General features: G+C 40.6%; 1 protein-coding gene across 1 annotated transcript; it reads left to right on the top strand.

The window, feature by feature from the left end:
* The first annotated feature begins 14,182 nt into the window (after positions 1 to 14,182).
* Positions 14,183 to 15,167, top strand: LOC148157943 (ADP-ribose glycohydrolase OARD1-like). Its single transcript, XM_088008123.1, has 4 exons — positions 14,183 to 14,516; positions 14,617 to 14,675; positions 14,759 to 14,871; positions 14,969 to 15,167. Exons 1-4 carry the CDS (start codon positions 14,324 to 14,326, stop codon positions 15,090 to 15,092), a joined length of 489 nt encoding a protein of 162 aa, XP_087864249.1. The 5' UTR covers positions 14,183 to 14,323; the 3' UTR covers positions 15,093 to 15,167.
* The last annotated feature ends 1,035 nt before the right edge of the window (positions 15,168 to 16,202 follow it).

Raw genomic sequence — 16,202 nt, 5'->3', positions numbered from 1 at the left:
CCCTGAGCCGCGGGATACCTAGCAGGAGAACAGAGCCTGCTGACTTCCAGGTTTCCTTTACTGTCTGGAAAAGTCTGGAATTTTACATAGACTGTTTTAAGATCTGGGTAAGAAGGGGATAAGAAAATAAAATGGGGGATAATATTTCTGTTTCTACACTTTATTCCTAGACAGGATTAGTTTCAAGACTAAGCTCACAGACAAAATATGTAAAGAAGCTTCAACGTTTAGTTTCTTTCTTTTATGCATTATTCACTAATTATTACATTCGTTTATCATAAATGCTGCGTCATACCTTCCGGTTTTAATTTTTCATGAGTACTTGCACATTTTGTCCATTAGTTTCCCCCCACAGCAAGACTACTGAACGCTTCCTTCTGTGTTTTTCTTATCAAAAACTTTTCCGTTTCTTGCTAGCTATGCTACCATGATTAGCAAAGCAGCGTGATAACTTTAACCAGCAGCCAATCAGAAAGATGATAACGGCAAATAACATCTCAAAGAATTGTTTTCACTTGTATTTTATAATAATAATACAAACCGGATTCCAAAAAAGTTGGGACACTAAACAAATGGTGAATAAAAACTGAATGCAATAATGTGGAGATGGCAAATGTCAATATTTTATTCGCAATAGAACATAGATGGCAGATCAAAAGTTTAATCTGAGTAAATGTAACATTTTAAAGGAAAAATATGTTGATTCAAAATTTCACAGTGTCTACAAATCCCAAAAAAGTTGGGACAAGTAGCAATAAGTGGCTGGAAAAAGGAAATTGAACATATAACAAACAGCTGGAAGACCAATTAACACTAATTAGGTCAACTGATAACATGATTGGGTATAAAAAGAGCTTCTTAGAGTGTCAGTGTCTCTCTGAAGCCAAGATGGTAAGAGGATCACCAATTCCACCATTGTTGCGCAGAAAGATAGTGCAGCAATACCAGAATGGTGTTACCCAGCGTAAAATAGCAAAGACTTTTAAGTTATCATCATCAACCATGCATAACATCATCAAAAGATTTAGAGAATTTGGCACAATCGCTGTGTGTAAGGGTCAAGGACGTGAAACTCTACTGGAGGCTCGTGATCTCCGGGCCCTTAAACGTCACTGCACCTCAAACAGGAATGCCACTGTTGAGGAAATAACAGCATGTGCTCAGGAATACTTCCAGAAAGCATTGTCAGTGAACACAATCCACCGCTGCCAGCTGAAACTCTACAGTGCAAAGAGGAAGCCATTTCTAAGCTCCACAAGCTCAGCCGTTTGCACTGGGCCAGGAGTCATTTAAAATGGAGCGAGGCAAAATGGAGGACTGTTCTGTGGTCAGATGAGTCACGATTTGAAGTTCACTCAGATGAACTGAGGACAAAAAAAATGTCTTTGGACTGAAAAGTTGTAAACCCATTACTCTGAAAACTTTCATCCATCCTTTTGATTTTAAACATGTGGATTTTGATGCATTTTGTATGTCAAGTGAGGAAACAAAAAAGAAGCTAAATATGAAGATTGTCACCGTGGAAGTATAGAATATAGTAGAAATACAAACAAACTCTTTCTGTCAAGTGCTCTGACTCTCCCTGGTGGGGGTCAGGTGGGGAGACGCAGCAGTTTGTCCTGTAACGGTATTTGCTGCAGAACGAACCGCTGCTGCTGAACACAAACATCACGCTGCTTTTATATCCTCTTGCGTAATCAGACTGTAATCCCTTTGATGTTGGGAGGCTAGCAGCTGCTTGGCTTGGTCCGGGACATGAGCTCATACCCTGCAGTCCCGACCTCGGTCTTACTTCTTGCATCAGTGGGAAACTAAAGGCTTCAAACTATGCAGAAAAAAATTATAATAAAGAAGAAAAAAAAAAACCCAAAAAACAAACAGCCCACCTAGTCCCGAAAGCATCAGGATGTGAGCAGGAAGATCATGCCCTCTGTCTCTCATCCAGCTCCACCGTATCCTCAAACATTTTCAAATATGTGTAGAAGACATTTTGTAGTTGTTGCCTAATATATAATTGACTAAATTAAGCTGGTGACACCTAGCTTAAATCTACAAACTACTGCACGTACTTTTAATGAGCAGTTCTTTTCTCTCATTTTATTTTGAAGCCAGAAAGCGAACTCTCAAGAGAGTTTCCTGTATAAATAAAGAATTAACAAAAGAATAATAAAATGTGTCAAAATAGCAAAAACAGAGAATTCTGTTATAGGGCAAGTATGTTTTTCTTTGTGGTGTTTTTATTTAGATGTGACACCGTTAAATCTTTGGAGAAAAATGACTTTAAATGGCCTAGATATTTTTGATTAACCCATCTATCGTTTATTTATTCTTTCATTTGACGTTCAATGCTATAATTCCAGTCATAAATACATATTTATACTTTATGTAGAGGTTTTTAATATCTAAAGATGCGCTACATCGACAAAATGTACTTCCTCAGTAGCTGCACACACACATCTATGCCTAAAGACTTAAAGTAAGTCGATGACTCAGTGCAGGAGCAAACAGCTTGTCTGACGTTTTGCAGTAAGAACGCACTGAACCAATGTGTGTGTGTGTGTGCGCGTGTGTGTGTGTGTTTGGGTTTAGTTTATACCTCATTAGTCTTGTTTGCTCTGTTTTTTTTTTTTTTGTTTTTTTTTGTTTCCCAGGGGCTGTGTTACTTAAGTACACATCAGCAGCGTCCCACTCCATGTTTTCCGCATTGTACTCCGTCATATGATAAAACTCACTCTGACCTCTGGTGGTAAGATCAGGTAATGCAGCACAGAAGCAAACCACGCCGTAAATTGTTTTTTTTTTTTTCTAAATCGATAATCAAAACAGAAAATTTTAAAAATGGCTTGGCTTCATTTTCACATGAGATTAAAAAAATTTAATGCATCGGTGTTTTGTATATTTTTGGCTTTATCTTCACATCCAAGATATAAGTTTTATAAAACGCCCTGCGATTTTATTATCAAAATCACACGAGGTCTTTACAAAAAATAATGGCCTAAGCAATTATTTTGCCTCAGTTTTTTTTTTTTTGGCAAAAAAAAAAACAAAAAACAAAAAACAAAAAACAATAACAACAACAAACAAACAAACAAAAGAGGTAGTGATTTCTTTAGGTAAAAAATGACGTATGCTATTATTTTAGGAAAGTGATGAAATGTTTGATTGAGGATAAAGTCAGTCATGTAAAAACATTGATAAATTGCTGACAATAAATAAAGTTGATTTTCTTTTAATTATTCATATTTGGGAAAGAATTGATTGACTAGTACATGGCCCATGTATAACTATAAATATTTAACATGACATATATGGTGTGGAGTTCAAAACAGGGAAAACCTATTTAACACGTATGTTTAAAATGATGTGACTGCTGAAACTCCTGTTGGTTTAATTCTCAGATATCTTTAGGTGTCCATCTATCTGCCTGTAACACTTTGACATGACAATACTTTATTTTTCACCTTGAAGAAATTCCCCTAACTGTCTCAGTGACCTTATAAAGCTTTGTCAGATTTAGTTCTTCATTCTACCTGGATCAGGGGTGTCTAATGTGTGGCTTGTGGACCATTTGTGGCCCTGACATGATTTTGTTCGGCCCCTTGCCACAAGTCAAGAATGGAAAAAATTTGGCCAACAAAGCAGAAGATAACTGATGACCCCCTTGATCATTTCCTTTTGGTGAAACTTTTCTCTTGTTATATGCTTGGGGTCACTTGGTGTGATCAAGGAAGGTTTTGGTCCAGAAATAACTGGAACTGTTTAGAAATCGAATCTGACTTTACAAAAACACAAAGTCCTGGTATAACTTACTATTATATGAAAATTGTTCATCTACAGTCATTGGTGACCAACTAGCCTGGCCACACAGAGAGTGATTAACAGCAGGAAGACCCGCCTCCTGGCTTTGATGCTTTGATTGGTTGTTTCTAGTTTGAATTCGGAGAAAGCAGAGGAGCATGATTTTTTTTCCTGATTCTATATGGCAGGCATAGTGTACAGAAACATCTGTGCAGAATACGGACTGGAAGGCCCAAGATCAAAGTGGGGAACACCCCCAAAGGTGGTGGAGAATGACTGAGCTAAGATCCTGTGGAACTTCCAGATCCAGACAGACAAAATGGTAATGGAGAACCAACCGGAAATTGTGGTGGTGGATAAAGAACAGAGGAAAGCCGTTGTGGATGTAGCAATACAAAGTGACTACAACATCAGGAAAAAGGAGCATGAGAAACTGGAGAAATACCAGGGCCTCAGAGAGGAACAAAGGCCTGGAAGGTGAAGACCACAGTGGTGCCTGTGGTCATCGGGGCCCTCGGGGCAGTCACCCCCAAACTGGAGCAGTGTCTACAACAGATCCCAGGAACAACATCAGACATCTCAGTCCAGAAATGTGCAGTTCTAGGCACAGCCAAGATACTGGAGGAGAACCCTCAAACTCCCAGGCCTCTGGTAGAGGACCCGAGCTCAGAGGATGAGCTTTAAAGCCAGGACGTCAGGTGTTGAGCTAAGTCAGCCTTTGTTTCCGGTTGTTTAAATGGAAAACAATATGTAATTTCTCTGTTTATCTCTTCAATATGAAAAGGCAACAATGCATTAGGTTCTTCTTATAACGCTCCTTTACGTTTAAAGCCCTCCTTCGTGTCTTCCCGAAACATTGCTTTTAGTTCCACGCACCCACGGACTGATGTCACCTGTCAGAGTAGCAGACAGGAGCAGCAGGTATCGCCTGTAATCCTGTTGGCTGCAGTGTTTCCGGTCGCCTCACCTGCTGGCGGCCCGACGGCGTTTCCCAGCGGGACGTCACTAAGCTCACACCGGCGCGCGCGCGTTGTCCATGACAAATTTACTCTGCGAGAGGATCAGACGAAACTCACACGGACCAATTAAAAGAAAGACACGCACTGAATGGAAGGTATGGGAGTGTTTGCGCTAATAGTATCATCTAAAAGTGGACCGACATGTAGTTTTTAATATTCAAACACGTGAAAATACCCGCTACGATAGTTAAATATATCTCTAAAGAACAAAACAAGAATACACATACACATGCATACGTTTAAACATACACGAGAAAACAATGTTTTGCAAAATAAGAATCAGTCATTTTTGCTGTCGTACTTGTTCGAAATTGACTGAGAAAAAAGTTTATATTTTTTTCAATAAAAGCAAAAATATTGCTACTAAGTGAGTGAGAGATTTTTTATTTTTATGTTCTTTCAAATGTAAAACTTTAAATAAACTAAGGCTACTGTACCTTTAACAGATTTGTGAATTGGGTTAATTAAGTTAATCTGAGGCACAGCTGTGGCTTTTTATCAAGGCAATGTCTCAAACAAACAGAATTGAGTGACGTCATGGAAACCTCCACAGGTCAGATTAATCTCTTGAGATCTGTTTGTAATCTCTTCATTTCAGATTTGTACATATTTTATTATCAGTATTTGGGAGAATTGACTTTTGAAACTGTGTGACTTTGGTTTAACAATTTGAGTTTTGTTTTCACTGTCATTTTCTTGAGCTTTGGCCCATTCCTCCAAACAGAACAGGTGTGTAACTGAGTCAGGTTTATTCAAACACAAACACCTGTTCAGCTGTGGCAACTAATTTGCCTTCTTCTTCTACTTCTTGTTCTTCTTCTTGTTCTTCTTGTTCTTCTTGTTCTATGTTGCTCTTACGCCATTTTGGGTTATTGGGTTATTGTCCATTTGGAAGAATAATTTTCGCCTGAGCTTTAGCCTGCTGCTAAGCCTGTCACTACAACCAATTAATCAATGAATTGCCCAATAAATTAAAGTGAGCCCAATAGTTTATCTTCTAATGATTAATATTTTCTTGTGGTCAGTTTTTGTTTTTTTGTTTTTTTTTATTGAGGCATCATAAACCATTTTATTTATAGTTTCTGTTGTTTTTGTTTCATTTATTGTTTATTTTGGATACTTAAGATATCTTCCAGTTCCAGTGCAAAGTGTTCTGTACAAAACAAATATTTATTGGCGTTTGAGAGGGCAAACTTACATTCTCATGTTGTTATTTTACTTGAAAATGGTCTCAAAACAACATTATTATCATTTATATAAAAATTACTGGAACAATTTGTTATCGTGACGCGTCGACTTCCTGGTTAATGTCGTCAATATTTCCACATTATGTTCTTCCCTCTCATGATGTCATCACTATGTTTTAATATTAATCAATGCTCTGAACTAAAGCAAAAATAAAAAGTTTAACAACATGAATGAGAACAGAACTGAGTAAATATCTAAGACGTTATTTTGTTTTAAGTTGGTTCAGTTTCCAAATCTTAGGTCAACTTGTAATTGGGTGGAGCTTTAAAGCAGATTAAGCTAACATTTGCGCTTCCCTCTCCAGACATGTGGAGATAAAGACGTACCTGTCAGAGTGCCCAGGTAATCTAATTACGGTGACGCAAACGGTTCCAAAACAGAACCTGGCTGGATTCAAAAAGCAGAAAACACAAATCTGCCTGATGTGAAAAGTCACAGATGTGATTGTATATTCTTGCTCGCAAAGATATGATCCTTTTTTTTTCTCTTTCCATTTTTCAATTACCACCACAAACCTCAATTTATTTTATTGGTATTCCTCCGTCTTCTCTCTACTCTGACCAGAGTCCATGTCTCTGCTGAGGAAAAGCATCCCCACAACATGACGCAGCCACCGCTGTGCTTTGCTTTCCTTGCAGAAAAATCCAGTTATTTCACCTTGTGTGTTGACAGTGTTGGAAAATGCTGTATTAGTACATTTTTGTTGTGAGGCACGCCACAGAATAAGGAGCAACAGGTTTTCTGTGTTCAATACTTTTTAGAGCGGAGTCCTATTTCTGCCATAGATCGGAAAGGCTAAAGTGGATTTCATTTTGGGCCATATTAAGATTATGACTGTTGTAAAACCCATTAACAAATTATAAAATATTAATAAATAGCTACATTCAATAAGCACTTCTTCAAATTAAATAAGACTGATCAGTTCCTCCAGGATTTCACAATTGTGTTTTTTTTTTTTTTTTGGGGGGGGGGGGGGGTTGCAATCGAAATCACAGATTTTGTGCTAATTTATATATATTTGCAATGAATTTTGCGATCTATGCGGAGATGTATGATGTCACTCGCCACATCGATCCGGATTTTAACTTATCAAGTAAAGCTGATGCGGTGGTTTTGAAAAAGTAAGAAATCCTGCCACCTGCAGGTGGGAGTTGGCGTTGCTCAAATTAAATGTTTTGACCATTTTTGCATAAATTTGCAATAAACTCACAGCTATTCAATAGCTCGGAAGAAATGCTGAGAATTGTTGTTTTTGCGTGAATTTCTGCAATTGTGGAATCACGACAAACTGGACAGACTGATATAGTTTGACGTCTTGAGTCAGAAAAAGCTACGGTGAGACGTATTTGGACACATGTTCTTTATACTACCTGATCTTATATAAACCTTGTTGCTCTATAAATAGCATTATTGGAATAAAGGAGACAGACTTGAATAGCGAGTACACAAGCAGCATTTGATAATGCGGTATTGTGTGTATGATTTGACTAAAATGGAGGATAAAATATGATGTGATTTGATGCTTCAGGCACACCTGAGGACAGAAGCGCTGCTGACAAAGTGAAAGGAGCAGCATGATTTGTCTCGCCTATTGATCCGCTTCCCCTCTGCAGGTGTCATCTCTGCAGCAGAGTTATGGTACAAACAGAGCTGTTTGACGGGATTCTCCTCAGCCATCCGTCTAACGCCGCCGAGCATGCCGCCGCCACGCTGAAATGAATCTGTCTGGGTGTCTGTCAAGTTGTACATCTTCCCAAAGGTGCACCAACACATGCTCGAGTGGAGAGATCTGTTTCTTGTTTGTGCTTCTTTTTCCCATCCTTATCGTCACAAAATAGGTTGAATCGTGAGTCAGTGTCTCATTTTCTGGCTGCTGATGTTAGAAGAGTAAATGAGGTCAGATAATAGGATATTAACCTGGATATAAGAGATGATTGTCAAGATAAAACATGTTGACTGGAAAGGATTTGCTTTGGGAACAGGCTCAGATCTTCTGACATCAAAATGAAATGGTTTTAAACTTGTACAAAGTTTTTAGCCTTGTATATATTTGGAGCACACTGTAAGATTTGATTCATTGTTGACCTTTCATTTGACACAATGAAGGGTCATCTTTGACCAGATCTTTGCATTTGTCTGTCCTAGGTGCTAGTTGCTAATGCTAGGTGTTAGGTTGGGGTTAGGGTTGGGCTTTCAGGTGTTTGAGGTGTTGGTCCCAGTTCTGTTCAATTTTTGGGGCTTGGTGATTGTCTCTGGTTCCAGACCTGTCACTTGGTGACACAGGTGCCATTGGCCCTGGGGTGGATGTGCCAAGACCTCCTGCCCTTGTTGGGGTAGATGGAATTACCTATCTACCCCACAAGGAGGAGAGCATTTTACCCCCCTGCAGTCCTCCCTTCCCAATGCTCCACTCAGTCCTTCACACCAACACTTGGGTAGGGGTTTGGAGTGCAAGTATGTCAGGGTTGGGGATGTGGGGATGCTTCTGGAGAACCTCAGTCCTTCTTCAAAATCATTGTATGTTAAGTTATTTTACTTTGAGAAAAAAAATGAGTTCAAACAAAAGTATAAAAGCCTCAAATTATCATCATGCCTGTGATAAGAGTGCATGTAAATGTCTGACTGGAACAGGAGGCTTAATCCTGATCCTCACAGGTTAAATGATCTGCCTGAGCCGACATTGATCCCCAAGCACAATTAAGGAGACTCAATCTCTTCAGTTTGTTCTATTAACGAGTCCTGTCTGAACAGTTTGCACCGGGGACAGGAGACCTAGTTTATCCTGTCGACCTCCCACAGCTGCCGCTGACGCACTCCGGCATCAAGCTGAGTCTGAGGATTTGACGTGTGCAAACAAGGCCGACTAGATAAAGAAGCGCGTTTTTGTGGAGGGGGAAAGAGAAGCAGGTGCACTGAGCTGCAGCAAGAAGAACACTGTCCGTCATCCTGACTAAAGAGAGAGAAGCAAAGACATTTGGATCCATCTTGGAGTTGTTGTTTTTTCAGCAGCCACCTTTAGGAGCAGCAGCCATGGAGCCAGTCTCTCAGACGGTGGAGGCGACGGACGCCCAGAGGCCACATGCGTCCACTCACTGGAGATTCGTACCAAAGCGGGGAGCCTCCTCTCAGTTCGTGGGGAGCACCATCATGATTTTATCCACTTATGCTGTAGCCACCATGACCATGAATTTGGGGAAAAACCTCCAGGACAGAAGAATGAGACCAAACGGCAGCTAGAGTCTAAAGGACCTGGACACTGCCTTTACTGCCGAAATGGTTCACCCCACTTCCACCGACTCAACCCATCAAACTTCACCTCTACGCTGCCAAGAGGAGGTGATAGTTTCAACGGATTTTATGCTCCACACTGGAAGTTCATGAATGGACAGTAAAATGGAAGCAGTTCTGCCATAAGGCCATGCGGTGGCGGTGTTGGACCCCTTCCTGTCCCAGTCTGCTGCCGCCAGGTCAAGCCCCAAAGGAGGCTGTCCCTGTATTGGTTCAGCTTCTGCTTTAGCAACATGGACATAATCGACCAAAACCCACGAAAAGACACAACAAGTTCTGTGACCAAAATAACCATCCAAACAAATTACCCATCTGTTTGACATTGCCTTGAACATTTTTTGGTGAATGTGTTGTCTGAGTTTGCTTGATGTAGATAAAAAATGATGTGCAGATAATAATAATAAAAAAATTCACTCTGGAATGAAGCACTCTGTTTGATTTATAGTCACTCGCTTAGCAAGAAATCCTACAAAAAGGTCACAGAAGATGGGTTTTTGCCAGACAACAGACTGTCTATATAAATATTAGCAGCACCCGTTGCTGCTATTTCAGAGTGTGATATAATAAAATAAAAACATATGAAACACACTTTTGTCATGAAATCCTTATATCTTGACAAATCACAAATGTGAAGTTTGTCCAGATGAAGCTGCTTGTGGCCTGAGATCGTTAGCGGTTCAGGTCGTTCAAGGCATATGAAGCTACGCCCCGATGGAGAGTAAAGTTCAGGGTAATTTTCCAAATGAGCGGGAAGCTTTTAAACAGCTTAAGGAGCATCCGGTGTTAAGTATGTGTAGCGTCAAGGAAGCGTGTTTTCAAGTCTCCTCGACCTTTGGATGTTATGTTTAACGCTTGGCATCCTGGCTAATCCGAAAATCCCAGGAGATAAACTAAATGCATAATGGGTGAGATTTTAGTAAAGATGTCTCACCCAAACTGAGGTGTGATCAGCAGGGCTACATCTGACCAGTCCTAAATTTATTTTACAGTAACCTCATGGGAGCAGCATTACATAAAGAGTTCAACGCAGCAAAACAAACCCACTTTTAACTAACAGAGTAATTTCTCTGCAGTGATTGTCATTTTACCATTTGTGGCAGGAGTATTGTGAAAAATAATTTCTTGCATTACAGTTTGCTTCTGTTTTTGGTTCATTGTTGAATTATAATTTTAAGTAATCAGACAAATTTTAATAAACAAAGATAACGCGAGTAAATGCACAAGTCACTTTTTTGTATATGTGATCCTATGTGGAAAAAGACATTGCCCTCTAAATATAATAACTGGTTCTTATCATCAACAGTCTTCATTGCAATATTGTTTCCGTATCTTTTCAAACATGAACTGATTCAGAACATGATCAACTGGATTCAAGTCAGGAGTTTAATTTGGCCACTCTAAAACCTTTAGTTTGTGAACTCATGGCCGGGCGTTATCCTGCAGGATTTTCTGACAGAGAGCAGAATTTATTCTCCAGTAAAATTAAACCAGAAACGTTGGTTAATCACAGTTAATACATGGTTTAACAAGGGCTGGTATTACTTTTCCACACAAGGCCATGTTTGCTTGGACAACGTTTTTCTCTTTAATAAATGAAATGTTTGTTTTTTACTCAGATGATCTTTACCTGAACATCGGTACCATGTGAAACATTGTAAGTGTGACCACAGCAAAACTAGAGTAAATGGGAAAGAGAAGCTTCAAGGCTGTTTTTGTTGAGGTCATAATTGATCTACTTACAGCTTCGCTTTCTAGGCACATTAGTTGGTTTCTTCTACTTCTTCCCCTCTGCTATGCCCAACCTCCAAGGAGTTCACCAAGGTTCTTGTCTTGAACCTCTCCTCTGCTCTATACACAAATTCTTCAAGGTACCAAGTGAAAGCCGTCAATGCTGGTGCCAGTGTTCTCACCCCAAACCATACTTTTTTCTGCTGGATTCCACGTTAGATACAAAATCTTTGTTTTCATCTGAAGTCTTTTCTTGGCTTTTGGCTTCTTGTTCAGTGACTGTGCAACTTTCTTCACCCTTATCCTCCATCACAGAATGTCAGGTTCCTTCAACCTATACAGAGATTTCAGTGTTGCTGCTCAGACTTTTGAATTATGACATTTGCATGACTTTCTACTTGGTTAAAACTCTTGACAGTTTCAACAAACAAATAAAAAGTGGTCCCCCAAAATGGTTTGGGGCACCACTATTCTCCTAAGGACACAGACTGACTTCAGTACAGTAAGGGACTAATGGATGAGGTGATGTAAAATTAGTGAATAGAACCTTCTTCGTTCTTCCAGAGGACAACAGCTGGATTGTCATCAGGTCCTCCAAAACCCCAATTTCAGGAAGCATCCTGCCAAGGCAACCAAGGAGTAGCTTGAGAAGAGGACACCCTGAAATCAAGGAACGTCCCGGTCAGTCTCTAGATCTCAATCCTACAGATATCAGTGTAGAAAGGTGAACATAAGTGGAAGCTAAGAAACCTAAAGGGTTTAGAAGTGTTTGGTACACACGAGTGGGATTCTGAGAGGTGTGTAAACCAAGTGACACACAACGAAAAAGGCCTTACTCACACTCGCCAACTAAAGTTTTTCCAACAAGAATCAACTCAATGTTTCCAGGAGGATCAAATATTTATGATAAATGTTCAGTCATTCACTGAATCTACAAAAAAACCCCAAAACAAAACAAGAATCCGCAGAGAATTCCTTCTTCCTTTGACTTTGGTTTCCACTAAAGAGTTCGCCATTTTGGAGAAATAGGTCAGTGGATCAAATCAAAGAAAATACCAAACAGGGGAATCAGTCACTCAAAAGGACGAGTGAGGCTACATGGCAACTGAGGGCCTATGCAGGGTCTAAACACAGGCAGTGCCCCAACCTGGCTAAATGAGAAAGAGGGTACACACAGAGATCTCTGTTGGCCTGCTTTGTCCTCTCTCTCACTTTTTCTCTCTCTCTCTCACTTCCCTGAATAGCTCCCACACAAAGATATCGTTATTTTGTCTCTAATTACCAGATGAAGAGCTGTTTGTCTGTATGCCTCTCGCTCCACCGCTCTCACCCCCAGAAATAAAGTGCTCAGTGGTGATGACCCTGGACAGTTACAAAACAGTCTGGTGGATCACAGGGGCCATGTGAGCCCTTGCTGTCTCCATGAGCGGTATAGAAAGTATCTGGATATGCTAAGGGAGATAAGCATGCATATGTTAGTTTTCTGCCAATACAACACTTCTTGCTTAGAAACCATTAAGTTCTGTTTTGGTCTCATTAGTTGGTCTTTTCACAGCTTTCTTTTGATAATACATTTTTCCTTACACCTCTTCTATAAATGCCTGTGGAGTGTGCAACTGACAGTAGTCTTACCAACACACTCTTCCTCCTTGGCGTTGGATCTCTTCAGCTCCTCCAGAGCTACCATGTCAATATCAATGTTATGCTTTTGAAGCTTCTTTTGCTCTGGTGTGGCTTTAGTCAGTTCTTCCCAAATCAGCTCTGGCTAGATTTTCCCCTGGTCTTTGGAACCACTCCAAGGTGGTACAAGGAAGGTCAAGCATTCTGTGCAAGTGACTTGATTGGCAACAGACTTAATTTGTTTGGACCTTGGAATTGGTTGGGCAAAGACGGTGCTTGCAAACTCCTCAAACAACAACATCTTAACCACCATTTTCGATAGGCTATAAGACCGTAATAGTTGGCAAGATGGCAAGCTGCATATTGATAATTCCATGGTCAAACCTTGAGGTCCAAAGTTTTTTATCCAATTGTGGTGGAAGATTGCGTATGGCGTCAACCTTAGGGGGCAACCCCAACAAACAAATATACCGAGAGACGTCATTGGAGCATCAACCGCAGCTGCTGCACACTCATGGCCCGCACATATTCCCACATTCCCAACCAGGTTCCTGCCCATAGTCATGCCCTCATAGTGAGGAACGCACTATCAATGGAGACAAACCCAACTTGACTAGAACCAAACCAGACATTACTTGACAATTGACAAGCGGATTTACATAGTATAATAAAGAACAAAAGTTGATCAAAGTCAGAGTAAGTATGCTAATTGAAATATTCCATTCTCATATTCTCAAATTCCATTCTGTCAAAGATTTGTTTTTATTAGACATTCGGAGGACTCTACTATCTGAGCAGTACTGACATGAAAAAGCAAGGTAAAGTGTGAATGGTTTGAAGTTGCTCTGTTAAAAAGTTTAAGGAGTATGAGTGCAAGGCATTGTATCTAGGCCACAAGACGGTCCCCATCTGCCATTAGGGCCAAAAGCCTTAGGAGCATTCTGGAGCCAGAGAGAAAGAGATGAACCCAGCCAGGGATTAGGCTGGCACAACAGGTCCAAGAGGATGTGAGATTACAAGAGGAGCAACAACAACACACGGGGTAAACCTGCTGACATGTTTACGTAACAGTTCAGCTCATGCACCTCAGCGTGTCTGCAAAACAACATATTAATGTCCTGTAAGAACTTCATCTGCTTTTTTTAATACTGGGGAACAGGAAAATGATCTCTGTGTCGGATGAAGGGGAATGTTTTTTTATTATTATTTTGCAAAGTGCAGCAGCTTCTCGAGCTTTGTTCCGCGGAGAGCTGTGTTCTCTGCCCTCAGCATATCATCCAGTATTAAATCTCATCCGCAACCTTCTCTGACCCTGTCATCTGGGGGAAATGTCCTGACCTCAGAGCGTGTCAGCAACCGGTGCCCGGACAGGTGTGACTCAGAGAGAAGCTAAGTACACCCTTCATCTCAATCAAAGTGACAGGTAGGCGGGACTTCCGGTTAAGGGGGGAGGGGGGTGAGTGTGAGTGGGGTAGGGGTGGGGGTCTATATGTTAATGAATTTAACACCTCTGACAGCAGCGGGTGGTGGCGCCTATTGTAATTGCCCGTCTGGGGCTGTTATAAAGTTGTCAGCTCTAGTTTTTATAGTTTTCCCCAAGTAGTTGTTTAAAAATAAACAGTATGAAGATGTGCAAAACTAAAAAACTTTACCGATCAGCCAAGTGGTCATTGAAGTATATGACTGGAGATTTGTTCTCCTGCCCGCGGTATGAATCCATGGCCCATTGCATCAGCGAAGACTGTCGCATGGGGCTCGGCATAGCAGTGACGTTCAAGAAGAAGTTTGGACGTGTCTCAGCGTTAAAGGAGCAGAGTAAGTCAGACTAGTTACTAAAACAGTCTTTGTTAAAAAAATAAAAATAAAATAAATAAAATAACAAAAAACAACGTTTCATGTTTATGTTTCCTAACAGAGAAGCTGCCAGGGCAGTGTGCTGTCCTGACACACGGTCAGCGCTTCATCTACTATCTGGTATAGCACGCTGTAGAAGCAAAAAAAAAAAAAAAGTTGTTTTGTTACGCCATCTTGTAACCGTAGCCTGTTATGCGTTTCAGATCACAAAGAAAAAAGCCAGCCACAAGCCCACATACATCAGCTTGAGACAGAGTCTGGAAGATATGAAATATCACTGCTTACAAAACGGTGTCAACAGGGTTTCAATCCCACGGTTAGTAGAAACTATTATAATAATAAAATATCCCTTAACTCTTCTTTAGCGGGCGGTTATTAAACCATGTGTTTTATCTTGTCTCTCCCCACCACAGAATCGGCTGCGGGCTGGACCAGTTGGAATGGTCAAAAGTGTCAGAGATCCTGGAAGAGGTCTTTAAAGATGCTAATATCACCGTCACGGTGTACAGCCTGCCAGGGATAAAGCTGAAACCTTAGCTCTAATTGTTTGTACTCAGACAGCAATATACCTGTATTCTGCACCTTTTGTCAAATAAATATTTTACTCGTCAACCGGACTTTTGTCTTTTATTGCTCCAGACTAGCGGTACTCAGCTGTTGATATGTGTATTCTGTACCTTTTGTCAAATAAGTGTTTTAATTGTCTTAGACCCCTCACCGCGCGACTTGCGCCTGAAGTGGTCCAGACTAGCTGGCTCCTTAGCGCTGATTGGTTGAATTCAACCGCTATTCAGATCCTAACACACCCACCTGTCCACGTGGGTGGTGTCGTAGCATTACGTGGCGTGGTTTAATAGGTCGACAAAAGGTGGTGGGTGGTTCTCCACACCTCTCCTATTTTGTAACGGTACTAGTTTCTTAACTATTTCACTGAATCCCTACCAGCGTTTACCGACGGGATCCTGCTGAAGGTACATTTGTGTTTTAATTGTCTTCTTTTATTTATTTTCACTCTAAGAAAATAAAATCTAAATAATGGCGGTGCTTTCTGATTCTCAGTTCAACGATATATTCAGCAATGGTAAGTAGCAGAACTTTTCTTTTTTTTTTTTATCTCTTTCTTAAAGCTGTGGGGGAGTGTTTGGATGTTACATTCGAGCGCTGTAATTTGTCTACAGATACATCCAGCAATGCAGCAGATGCAACCATCCTAGCCCAACCCGATTCTCAGTTCAGCTGTATATTCAGCGTCAGTAAGTACCGCAGCTTTTTTTTTTTTTCTCCCCCCTGAAAGCATGTTTAAGACCGGGCGGAGGTGTGGGGTTTGGGGTGTTACGTTCACGTATTGTAATTTGTCTACAGACCCGATTGCTGAGGTACCGGATGACGTCTTCCTAACACAATTTCTCACCGGTCAGTATACCTGTATTTTATTTTTTTATTTTTATTTTTTTTAACAAGTTCTTAAATCAAAGAAGGTGACTAATCATTTTAATATGCAGATTCACCGGCCCCTCGGGTTGTTTCCGGAGATGAGGGGAGGGCTCGGCCCAGGAATCGTCTGTCGCTAAGTAGATCAAGACCGTATGATCGTGTTCTCAGCAATATAACAAACACACAGCACAACCCGACAATCACCATCAACGA

Source organism: Poecilia mexicana, unplaced genomic scaffold (assembly GCF_051168715.1).
Source record: "Poecilia mexicana isolate PSO_F unplaced genomic scaffold, ASM5116871v1 scaffold_8, whole genome shotgun sequence".
Lineage (NCBI taxonomy): Eukaryota > Metazoa > Chordata > Actinopteri > Cyprinodontiformes > Poeciliidae > Poecilia > Poecilia mexicana.
Note: the sequence above shows the minus strand (reverse complement) of the source record. Positions and strands in the feature narration are given on the sequence as shown.

Excerpts from the sequence above, each read along its gene's own strand:
- LOC148157943 (XM_088008123.1), top strand. The coding sequence starts at position 14,324 with ATGAAGATGTGCAAAACTAAAAAACTTTACCGATCAGCCAAGTGGTCA. Across the intron at positions 14,676-14,758 it reads AGCGCTTCATCTACTATCTG|ATCACAAAGAAAAAAGCCAG; the intron begins GTATAGCACGCT and ends TATGCGTTTCAG. Across the intron at positions 14,872-14,968 it reads AACAGGGTTTCAATCCCACG|AATCGGCTGCGGGCTGGACC; the intron begins GTTAGTAGAAAC and ends TCCCCACCACAG.